This window comes from Schistosoma haematobium, chromosome 6 (genome assembly GCF_000699445.3).
Source record: "Schistosoma haematobium chromosome 6, whole genome shotgun sequence".
NCBI lineage: Eukaryota > Metazoa > Platyhelminthes > Trematoda > Strigeidida > Schistosomatidae > Schistosoma > Schistosoma haematobium.
In genome coordinates, this window is record NC_067201.1 from 21,593,918 (window position 1) to 21,606,654 (window position 12,737).

Genomic DNA, 12,737 nt, shown 5'->3' on the forward strand with positions numbered 1-12,737 from the left:
CAGCTTCGCCATAATCTTGCCAACAATAAACAGCATGTTTCTTCGTAAAAGTTTAGACAAGATATGCGAGTTTAAAGTTCATAATTTTGCTGAAACGTCCTCCTTAAAACAACAAAATTCTGATTGGCTAGCCATAAAATTTGTAGAATAATACCTAAGTGAACCATTTCGACCATTTGTTGTATAATCTGTCAGTCATAAAAGTCTTTTTAGAAGAACTTCGTTATTAAGTGACTTTTTGTTTAAAATGATTAAGGTTATATGCTAACTTGTTTTACTCACTACTAGAGCGGTTGTTACCACGAGGATGAAGTGGGTTCTCATGTTTTCTGTAAATGGTTCAGTAGTACTTTTGCTAGTGTCAACCAAGTTGATTTATTAGAAGTACTATTGGTTGTACAGGCTGTTTTTTACACTAAAGGATTAATAATTTATATCAGACTGTCAGCTCATGCCTTTTTAAACAGTGGATAGTTTTAATATACCATTTTTCAGTAATGTTTTTGACATATTGGTTCTGAGTAGTGCAGCCAACAAAACCTTTTTCACATCTCCAAGTTTTAGAAACCGTATTGGCAAAGTAATGGGTATTTGTCATAATGGTTGTCTTGTGAGCTAGTATGTGTCGTCGTGTCACTGCTGTTTAAACTTGATCGATATAAATATTAGTCGCTGCATAAATACTCAGTTGTTAAGTTTGCAGGAAAGTTCTTACCAAATGGAGACAGATCGTTCTCACTAACATGCTTTATTCTTTTGCGTTAATTACTGATTCTTGTTAGAAGTTTGCAATAAGCTAGATGTTCAGTATACTGTTTTCTAGGCTTGCAGCTTGATAAACTATTCAGACTGGTGTGATGAGGTTTCGCCTTGTATTTTTATGTCTGCAGTTAATGCTAATCAGTTTGTAGTAGATGTTTCATGTAACATTTTATACCCACCAGGCTCATGTTTATATAAATCAATCATTGTAACTTTAGGTTGGAAGTTTGTTCCTACAGCGGTTTCAAAGTTTATCCGGGACACGGAAAACGCGCTGTACGCATCGACGGTCGTGGGTTCTACTTCATAAACAAGAAATGTGAACGGTCTCATTTTTTAAAGCGTAATCCGCGTGAGATAAGCTGGACGGTGCTCTACCGAAGGAAGTACAAAAAAGGGATAAGTGAAGAACTTGTAAAAAAGCGAACAAAACGTGTAACCAAGAGTGCTCGAGGTATTGCAGGGGCAAGTTTAGCTGAAATCATGGCTAAACGTAATCAGAAGCCAGAAGTTCGTAAAGCGATGCGTGACCAAGCCATACGGTAAGTTAGTTTCTTTCCGAGTCCAACCTTAATTTAGTGCAGCTAAAGAAAAACAAAAGCAAAAAGAAATGGAGAAGAAGGTCGAAAAGAAAAAGCCTCAAGTAGCTCCTTCAAAACAAAAAGCTACTAAGATCACTCAGAAGGCTGCTCCTAGAGTTGGTGGAAAGCGTTAATGGATGTGTGACAAGCTTATTATTTTGTGGAATAAATTTTTCTTCGTATTTCATGTGTTGAGTTATTAAAATTGATTAATGCCTTGAACCACAATATTGTTAGTACATGAATATGCTGTTCATTTGTGGTACCTGTGCATCAAATGTTCATCTCAGTTGGTTTTTGTATGGTAATATTTCACCTGTGTAGTCGATTTCAATATCAAGCATATAGTAATCACTCAATGAACTTTTAATTACGTTAAAGGATTAATCCTTTCTTGATTCCATTTTATCTGTCCGCAAACTTTTCAAGGAGGTTGTGTTTCTCCCAATTCTAGTAGTAATTCATTGCAACCAATGTCGTGAAGAAAAGCTAGAATCTTGTTGTCCCCTGTACACTTGTTTTTAACCTCAATGTGGATGATTATTTTCATGATTTTATACTGATTTCGTGATAAATTTTAAATAGTTTTAAAGTTATACAGTAGCTCACTAATATGTTGCTATCTTGGTGTGACTCACCTATGCTATATCAAATTTACATTATTCGTATTGAATATTCAGAAAAGTTGTTCTCGACATACAGCTAAATATTTCGGTGGTGATGTGGAAATTATAGATATGTTCTTGACACTTGAAGCTGATTAGCGAGATGTTTCGCCATCTGCTTTATTTCAATAGGTGCTCTCTTTAAGTGGGTTACTTTTTTTACTCGGGTGTGGCGAATCACATTCATGACCGATTTCATGATGATCTGAAGGATTGTGTTTGGCCGAGAAATAGCTCGACAGCTACTTGAAAATGTTCCTTAGCAAGGACTGAAAGTAGCGGTATGGCTTCGAACAAAAATCTGAGAGTAGCGAAAGTGCGATGGGAGTAAATGAAAAGCTTAGATGATCGGGATTGACGTTAAATTTACTGATGGTTTCTCGCCTTGAAAAAACTACTGTTCAGAGAGTCGTTCAAAGTTGTTATTGGCCTACTATAGCCTCACAACCGATAATAAACCGAAAGCATGTCATCTTGAGTAAGCTGCCTTTGGTTGCGTTGACTTTACACCTAAGTTATCGGTCCTTATATTATTTTTGCAATGTTTCGCCAAATGCTAGGGTTTATTTAAAAACATTAAACTTATGATGGCGATGGGAGTCCTGAAGTTATCAGTGTATTTAGTGTTACTATTATCATCATCATACATGAACAACACAAGCTGTCGGCCGATTAAATAATAATATTGATCATACCTGTATCTTTTATTAAGTGACAATTGGTTCCGTTTTCCTTTTGGTCGTAGGGTTTGTTTGACAAGCTAACTTGAAACTTACGTATAAGGGTATAGGCTTGCACCGATTTAACCTGTTTTAGACTTAGTCCTAAGTGCTTATAAGTTCATGTTTATCGGGTACCGATCCAATGTTCAGGATACTTGGTTGAATATCGTTCTTAGTTTTCTTTTCTGAAGACTTAGTATTTCCTGGATCTTTTCTAATGTGACTCGAAATTGGCCCCAGTGAGCTTTATTGTATGTAGGACGCTCTGACTACATTTCTTACTAAAAGTTATATACTATCGAGTTCCTATTATCTTTGATGATTTATTTATCAAACATGCATTTTGAAACAAAAGTAAGTTATCCGACATTTTCGCCATGTGGTTGTTATGGTTGGTTGTGAAATATCTGCACATTCATGTAAACTAGCCACTTCATAATGAGGTGTTCTTCGTAAAGAGCCTGGAACCAAGTGTATTCATTCAAAAAAAATACAGGTGCATCTGAGTCTAAAATTATGTAGGAAGTGATTAGTAAATTTATTGAATGTCTGAGAAGCATGTGTTATTCTAATATCAATGTTGTAATTAAGAAGTTCCTTATAAACTGTTGGTATACGTTTTTACTGTGTGATATACAGGGTTATGTTTTGTGTTATGAGGTTGATCATCGTGAAGGACTTTTCTTAGTGACACAAACTGTCACTAAACAAAACTCGTATAGTTAAGATTTCCTAAACCATGCAAGCCAACACTACGTATAACATTTGTCTCAAACCGGTGTGTGAAGATTATACGTGCACAAAGCAACGTTAATTGGAAGCTACACCATTGCAATAATAAATGCCCATGTAAATGGTGTACATAAGCTGGAAATTAAGGTTGTTATCTATACACATATGCATTGGGTAGTAATTGTAAGAATTAGTGAATATGAATGGTACCACAGTATTGTCTTCCTCATAATCTATCAGGAAATGAATGCTACTAGTTTTGCTTTATTATCCCTGTTAATATCAGTCATTGCTATTAACGTTCCCCTAGTTGATTCTTTGTCACTATAACGATGATTTTTATCAGTCATTTAGGTTTTTACCAGTAAAGAAAAGGAGTGGTTCCTGGTATTTAATGCTTCCTAGCTTTGGATAATATAGTGTTGTGTGCTGATATAAACTGCATTATGTAAGATGGTAGAATGCCCAAGCAGTATACAGCGACAAACAACGTAGGGTAGGATGCAACTGCTACCTTTAAAGTATTCTTGGTATTTTCTACCTAACGACTATATGAGTTAAGTTCCAGTGATTTTTCCCTTAGGTATCATATCATTTTCCACTTCCTGACCCACCTATTAAACGGAACCGCTTTCAAGATGTATGTTACTATGGAAGTGTTCCCTAGGATAGGACCTTCTTTTTAGTAACTAGCGCTTTAACCCATCATCCACAATTCCGTTATGAAATTTCCATTTTTCGATTACTAATAGCGCGATTGCACTGTGATTATTGTATGCTACGTAGGGATATTTTTACTGCACATCATAGTTTCACAAAGAATTTCTTTTAATATCTTTCGTTAGGACAAGATGTTCTTACGAAATAATTGCTGAATTTGCACCGCTATCGCTGCTAAAATATAAAACTCCATCTTACGTAGAAATGGTCCTAAAGTGGTTTAGCCGTCAAAGCACTTAACCTCGTTCCACACCTTTCAAATCTAACAGCTGATTAGTCATCCTACATAAAATGTACCTCAGAGCTAGATACCGGATAAGAGGTATATGAAATCAGTGGTCGAATGTGGCTGCAGTATGAGTATGAATTATGATTGATTTGTGCTAGAAACAATGTTTCCCTACTGAAAATTCTCATTTAAGCTATTAATTTATCTAATTGCAATACAAATGTATAGTCTGTCCTATCGTTAAACAAATGGAAATAAGGAATACAAACATTTATTTCTTTAAACACATAAATATTAGTACAAAGAGGCACAAAATAGATATGTGCCACACTTCATCGTTCGATTTGTGTGAGGGCTGCGATACTGCCCAAACAGGAGCTGGTGGTTTTCTTAGGGGAGCCACACCTCGAGCCTTTGACCTAAAAATCTAACCCACAACGCAGTGGAGCAACGTAAGGAGATGCAGTCCCATCGAAGCAGGTGACCAACGGTTGGTCCATACATCTGTTCCTTCTGGATCCCATGCACATCATTGGTTAGATATCAGGGTTTCTCAACTCTCTGTGTTCACCAACCCGGTTAAAGCGCCAGACATTCGCTTTTCGTCCTCTCAATTTCGTAAACAGCACTCGTGTTGCGAGAAGGCAGTGATTAGGACTTCCCTGGCAGAGGCTATATCCGCGTGGCCATATGAGGGCATTTCGAAAAGGAGAGCTGACTCTCCCCACTCTCGGGCATGCCAAGGCATTTGGGAACAATACAAACATTTAAGTACCTTCATGATCCAGCCTCAACCTAACACACTGAAAATCTTATTCTTTACAGATGCCTCGATACAACTTATCCTTTTGGCTACAGGTTGGTGATATTTTTGTAATAATGGTTAGTACAGAACGTGAGTTTCGTCTGATTTACACAAACTAGTATATCTACATCCTAGTTTTGATATTCACACATGGAGACTTAAAACCAAATAGCCTACTGCTAGGTAAGATAATCGTGATAATATTAGCTTAAGGTGTTAGGTTCCATACTCAAAATATAGACAATAACACCACGATTCAGGTACTATATCTAATTAACACGTAAGTGGTATACAATAAAGTCTGAACAACAATAATAATATCGGATATTTACACAATATCGACAATAAATCACCATTAAAGAGAAACTTATATTTAGCCATGTGTATTTATGATTTTTACACACACACATATATACACCAAAAGAAATACCGGTTAAAAATAGGGGGAAATAAAGAAAAAACATTTTTGTCACTGTGTGTATGTGTGTACTTTTGTTTTCAATCTTAGAACATTCTTGCAACAAATTAACTAAAATAAACAGAGATTGCCAAAATAATAACATGAAGATGGGGGGGATGGGAATGAAGGAAGAATTTCATCAATATTGACAACTGAACAAAATGTTCAACAAAAGACAAACAAGAAAGCGAAGAAAGAAGGAAAGAAAGAGAAAAAACAAGATAGTATGAACATGAAATATGATCATTATCAACAACATCACAGATTAGGGGATCATTGTGTGCAATCTAAATAATAACAATATTAAAGTGATGATGAGCTGTAACCAAATGTGGAAGGATGGGGGCGGCGAAAATAGTTTAAATTTCATGACGCTTTCCAGAGTAGAAGAAGAAGAAGAAAAGAGCTTAGTAACAACAACCTTCGAGAAATTAAAAAGAAACCAAATGGGAAATAATAACTAATCAAAGAAGTCAATAGTATATAAATTATATAATTATTTATCTTTTTTCAACTGGAAGAGATAAAGGGAAAGTTCATTTTTGTATTAAGAAATTGTTTATTTCTATATTAAAATGTATTATTCCTCACTGATTCATGTAATACTTAGAATTGTGCTTTGAAAACTCCTCTTTTTTTAAATAGGGAGTGAACAAGACTCACTGAGTTCACGTGGATCCATGCATGTACGTACATACATATGATTCATGGTGTAATATTATGAATACAACAGTTTGCTGGAGGGTAATTGCTGAAAAAGAAAAAGAACGTGGGTTAATTTTTCAGTGATATTAAACAATAACATCCAAACCAACATAATTTCTAGGCGTGATTATTTTAACTAGACTAATGAACCGGGGTTCAATTTAAACTAGTTCATGAAATTGTGCGACCATTTTTCATTGTATACAGTGAGTACCATCCTTACATCCAACACGGTTGTGTGGTTATGAATATGCACTGCTCAGGAGTCTAATACTAGGACGAAACTACTGTCCAGTGCTTTCACGTTCCCAATGATTGTTCAACATAGATCGGTTCATGATCTCAACGAAATCTAACAATCTCCATAATCCCATACTGAAAAACTGTTATTTGTTACTTGATCATGTAGGTAATTACAAACGATTAGGTTGTAGTCCGTGTGATTAGTATAACCGACTGTTGAGAATCTAGGTGACAATTCCAAATCGTCTACAATGATATAGGCTCATTCGCTCTTTGTTCTCCGATTTTTATCTCCCAAAATTACCTTTTAATTTTTTTAAAATTCCACTAATCCATATTTTTCTTTCTCAAATCATATCATCTATGCTTAATCTTTTCTATTCCCACTAATACTGTTACTACCCATACTTCTCTGAGATTTACCTTGACAATTTCATTTGATTATGTTAATGAGTTGTAGTAACGTGAACGTGTTGTACATAGAAGCCAAGTTCTACGTTGGGTATAAACTGACTGATTGACATTCAAGCAGAAAGGTTCTTTATACCATATAAAACAAAAGGCTTGATCATAACGGATGAATTGTTGTTGAACTTAATGAATTCGAACGGGTAACTCATTTTTGCATAGAACAGATTTGTGTGATTGGCTATTATTCTACCGATATGTGCACCAGCAAAATCGAGTATTTCAACTAATCAGTCTAGTCAATATACAAAAAGCCTACTAAACAATTATGCACTTGGCAAATGTCAATAAATAGAATGAGGCAGAGTCATAGATGGTGACATATCTGGGCATAAATATGTATTAGTTTAAGATGTCACAATTTATGCATTAAAGCATAGTGAGAAAGCAAACTGACAATATAAAACTGAACATGATTAGAGCATCTTGGATATATGTAAGCATATAAGTTTCCCTCTTGTTGATATCAAGGACTTCCAGCCTCTACTGGAATCTGCATATCCTCAGCAGATTGCGTGTAGTTACAAATTTTAGCAAACTTTGGTCGTGGTTAGCAGTTTATTCAAAAGAATGTGTTTCATGTTATGTGAGATCCAGATGGATGTACCTGTATCTCAGGGTTGGTGTTCAAAGAGGAAGGTAGCAGGTTCCGGTTTCACGGTAAGTATATTGAACATAGCTGAAAAATGAACAAGTGGAAATCTGTATGGAAGACCTACAGTGATACCCATATGGACCTAGATATTACGATTAATTCCGGAGTAACAGCAATCTCCAAGTTGTACACATTGTCGAGTGATTAGTGTTGAGGTTAGATGCAAGGTGCTAGGCAAATATAGCAAATCGAATGAAGAGTTATTGAACTTTTATCGACTAGGTTGGTTGGGATGTGGATTATACCATAGGCCAAGCTACTGCTTGCTTTAACGCACAAAATGTTCGTTCGGGTAGAAGTAGGTTGGAAAGAAGAAGCAAGGAGTGATCAGACTAAAACGTCATGTAAATCTATGACCGTTGTTTTGACGTATTTCGATAGGGACACATCATTTATTTGGGATCCGGGCAATAAAAGTGATCAGTAATTTGAAACGTTGGTATAAAATACTTTAGAAGCAATCTTAATGAAGCATATGTAATTCACTTTTAATCTTCCTTTAAGATCTTCAGTTTTAACAATACTTTATACTTAGCTCTACTTTTTCAAAGCATTTTTATATCTAATCACATTTTTAACGATTACTGTAAAGATTTTATGTACCAACTTACTTCTATGAACATTTATATCGGGCTCTAAGTTACTGATACACACATATCTAATCATATGAAAAATGAAGTTGGCCGTAGAGACTTACATTTCATTGTTAGTTAACCATGGATAGAGAGAGAGGAGGAGAGAGATAAAGCACAAAGTAAAAACAACCACATTACAATATACAAAATGGTTAACATTAATGATAATAATCACAAATAGCGATTATACATACACAAATATATAAGATTTTGCCTACCTAATAGATAGAATAGTTTATGAAGAAGATAAACAGAATGATTACACACAAATGTGAAAGATTTCATTAATTTTATGAACGTGGATTGTTAATTGTTTGTGGAAGTGGGGGTTGAAGTGGATTGATCAATTTATTTGCTCCGGATTCTAAAGTATCACTAGCCAATATATTTACATAACGTGACCGAGAATTGCTAGTACGTGATGAAATAGACCCTGAAGGAACAGAGACTGGATGATAAGTAGGAAACAGAGGTGGATTCAGTGCACTATTATTATTATTAATATTATTACTACTACTACTATTACTCATTGAACTATCATCATTTTTTGGCATAATAAATGAAGATGCTGGTGCTGGTGGAGGTGGTGGTACCTTGTTTGATTCACTTCCGTCAGGATCATTCACATCAATCCATTGTTTAAGGCGATCATCCCAAACTATCTATAATTGTAAAATATACATAACCCGTAAAAAGACAGTGAGACAAACTTGGAAAAGATGGTTATACTCAAGTGAAACAATACGATTAAACAACTATCAGTAAACAATTGCTATTAATGGTATTAAATTTCCTATAGTCTTTGGATCACAAACTGACCTCAGTAAAACAACCATTCAAAACCTGGGAGCACTATTTCGCCCAAGTATGGGGCTCCTCAACAATGCGTATCCACGACTCCGTCATAGGGAATCGAATTCAGGACCTTCCATTTCATGCGTGAACGCTAGCCTCTACATTACTGAGCCGGCATTCAACGGTATACATATCTAACTTTATTCACGATACTGTGCGATCATAGTTCATTGCCTGCTGTAGATAACTATCTCACACTTGACATGATCAAACCCTACTATTATTCATGGCTTCTTGCTAGGACTCCAAGAATCGCATACTGAAGTCAGTCACTACTAAGCGCATGCTAATTGTCAATGTAGGACTTTGGATAGGTCACAGATTTCTCATTGGATCCCAGTTCAGCAGTCTATGAGCTAAGAATTTACGTGCGAAACCAGCAGGTCCTGGGTTCAAAACTCGCAGGGGGCGAGGTCATGGATGCGCACTGCTGAGGAGTCCCACAATAGGATGAAACGGTGGTCCAGTACTTCGAGGTTTTACATGGTGGTCTAGCTTCAATTGGCTCATGCTTTCAACTATTGAGAATGTTTATTTCATTCAGTTATAGAATTGAGTTGTTAGGAGACGTATCAATTTGTTAGTAAAACTAAACTATACAGATGACCTTGAAAAAAGTGGATCAATCAGTCAGAATGGGGAAGATAGAGATTGTTGAACAGATGAGGGATGTTTTTAAAATGGAATTACAAATAGCCTGTTATTAAACTATCAAGTTCAGGGGATAAGGTTGTATTTTTTGTTGTTAGAAGTATTAAGTTTAGGAGTGTTAATTCTAAGATTATGAAGACATATGTTACACACTGATCAGGAATTTATTGGTAAAATGTAATAAAAGTTACCAATTAACGATGTCTTGATGATTCGATTCACTAAAGCAACTTTATCAGTTGATTAAACTAACTATAATTATATTAGGCCAGTCAAGTTGTTTAACCATTAATGTGTTGACCGAATTATATCAGTCAGATATTTACAGTATAATATGAAATCATTATCTAATTTATATAATGGACTGATGTTAGTTAGACTGCTAGTGAAAACTAGATAGCGCTGGACAGTTATATCGTTTTAGTATGTGACTTCTAGATAAACCATTAGATACCAACTTACTGATCTATAGGTTAAGCGTTCATTGTGAAGTTTGAAAAGTACTTGGTTTGATTCCCGGTTAGACTATGAGATGAGCACTGCTAAGAAGTTCCATACTATAGCAGAACAACTGTCCAGTGCTTCTTGGTTTCTAATGATTTATTTAAACTATACTACATCCATGGTGTAAACTATAAACTTTAACAATATTCACAGACTCCTTATACTAATGATAAAACCATTGGTTTACATATGATAATTTCGTCTCTGTAATACAAACTGTGTTAACAAACCTACGAATCATCAATAGATGAAAAATGAATTTGTGTTAGAAACATAAATAGTTTCACACTCAAAAAAAAAATAGGGAAAAAATCCTGCCTAATTCACAAATTATCCGTAGAAAAGCGTGTAAGTTAACTGCAAACTGAATAGCACAGCAACAAGAAGTGATTTTGATTAATATAAAATAATAAAGCATGATGAAATCAAATTTACGGGTTATAACTATCAGGGAGTAACAGAAAAGGTATGCGCATGTGTGTGTGTTGGGTAGAATATCACTGATCAGTTGGTTGGTTAGTGAGTAGTATACAATAATCATGGTTATTAACATAATTATATTGAACATATATATATCGCAAACCTATCAAGAAGGCAGATCAAAACTCAACAACTTACAGAAGGCTTAGAATCATCCGGTAGATGAACATTCTTTGGACCATTTTTCTTGAGACGTCCAAACCAACCTGATAACCAACCATCCTGCAAAGTAAAACAAATCACTACATAATCTGGTATTTGTGATTTTGCTTTGCCTTTAAACGAATCTACTGATATATATACACACAAGACGCCTAACTAAAGCTCGTGAAGAGCAGATTAGAGAAAATCAGGCTGGTTTTCGACCTGGACGTGGTTGTATAGATCAGATATTCACACTACGTCAGGTTCTAGAACACAGACACACGTTCAGACGCCCCACAATCGTAGTATTTCTCGACCTTAAGGCGGCATTTGACTTTGTTGATCGTAAGGTTCTATGGCAGTGTTTGTCACTGAAAGGAGTACCAAAGAAGTACATTAACCTTATACAGACTCTCTACTCGAACACAACTGGTAGAGTGAGAGCTTATGGCGAACTGTCATCAGAATTGATTACCTCAAGTGGTGTTCGTCAAGGCTGTCCACTCTCTCCATTCTTGTTCAACTTTGTCATTGACGTACTTTTAGAGATAACACTCTCCTCATCTAAATTTCCAGGGGTTGAACTTCTACCGGGAGGTTCACTTGTTGACTTAGAATATGCAGATGACATAGTTCTATTTGGCGAAGACGCTGACAAAATGCAGAGTCTTCTGACCACTCTAAGCAACAATGCAGGTATGTTCAGGATGCGATTCTCCCCTCGAAATGCAAAATGTTGCTTCAGGATTGGGTTGCATTGACACCCGAGCCAATGATAGGGAGTGAAGTAATTGAGTGTGTCGATCGCTTCACTTATCTTGGAAGTCTCATCAGCCATTGTGGTCTGGTGTGTGACGAAATCTCAGCACGGATACAGAAGGCTCGACTAGCTTTTGCCAACTTGCGTTATTTGTGGCGTAGGCGAGATATCCGTCTATCAAACAAAGGACGGGTTTACTGCGCAGCAGTTCGTTCCGTCCTACTTTATGGCAGTGAAACATGGCCGGTAGGAGTAGAGGATATTCGTAGGTTACTAGTATTTGATCATAGGTGTCTTCGAAATATTGCTCGTATATCCTGGGACCATCGAGTAAGTAATGCGGTTGTTAGGAAACGGGTACTAGGTAAGGATGGGAAATCAATTGACGAAGTGGTGAAACTTCATCAGTTGAGATGGCTTGGACACGTGTTACGTATGCCCAACGACCGACTGCCTCGACGTGCTATGTTCAGTGGTATAGGAGTAGGTTGGAAGAAAGCTAGAGGCGGCCAGACCAAAACATGGCACAAGTCCATGAAGTCATTGACAAGTGGACTGAGTCATGTTGGTAGGTGTAGACTACCTGGTTGGGGACTGCGAAATGATAGCAACCGATGGTTAGAGACCCTGAATGACATGGCTCAAAATCGTTTGCAATGGCGCAGGTGCATCCACTCTTTGTGTTCTTCCAAATTCTAATCTTCTGAATTCTTCATGTCCATTTCTTTTTTCTCTTCCCAAATTTATTTCACTGGATTATACTCTTTGAATAACACCTTCAAACCCTAATTTTTCTGATTACAGCTTATAATTTTAATACATCTAGCACTACGGGATTTTAATCGACCACTGCATCTCTGTGCTAATGTGGTGTGGCAACTCGAACTAATGTACGTACGTACGAAGTTCTACGTTGTTACTGACTGACTGATATACACACAAGACTAATGTGAATGTCATT

The 12,737-nt window shown here is 36.2% G+C and overlaps 2 protein-coding genes across 3 annotated transcripts in view; one reads left to right on the forward strand and one right to left on the reverse strand.

Moving 5' to 3' along the window:
- Positions 1 to 256: 256 nt before the first annotated feature.
- Positions 257 to 3,000, forward strand: RPL24 (60S ribosomal protein L24). Its single transcript, XM_051217117.1, has 3 exons — positions 257 to 312; positions 981 to 1,304; positions 1,342 to 3,000. Exons 1-3 carry the CDS (start codon positions 308 to 310, stop codon positions 1,475 to 1,477), a joined length of 465 nt encoding a protein of 154 aa, XP_051065752.1. The 5' UTR covers positions 257 to 307; the 3' UTR covers positions 1,478 to 3,000.
- A 2,265-nt stretch (positions 3,001 to 5,265) lies between these two features.
- SEC16A_1 (Protein transport protein Sec16A) overlaps positions 5,266 to 12,737 on the reverse strand; it is a 40,726-nt gene continuing 33,254 nt past the window's right edge. For both annotated transcript variants that reach the window (XM_051217121.1, XM_051217120.1), the window contains exons 13-15: positions 11,011 to 11,094; positions 8,601 to 9,044; positions 5,266 to 6,427 (exon numbers count right to left, since the gene is read on the reverse strand). In XM_051217121.1, the coding sequence (XP_051065754.1) occupies positions 8,673 to 9,044; positions 11,011 to 11,094 (456 nt within the window). In that variant the 3' untranslated portion in view covers positions 5,266 to 6,427; positions 8,601 to 8,672. The remainder of the gene's footprint in view (positions 6,428 to 8,600; positions 9,045 to 11,010; positions 11,095 to 12,737) is intronic.

Coding starts and splice junctions, on each gene's coding strand:
- RPL24 (XM_051217117.1), top strand. Junction 1,305..1,341: donor ATGCGTGACCAAGCCATACG/GTAAGTTAGTTT, acceptor ACCTTAATTTAG/TGCAGCTAAAGAAAAACAAA.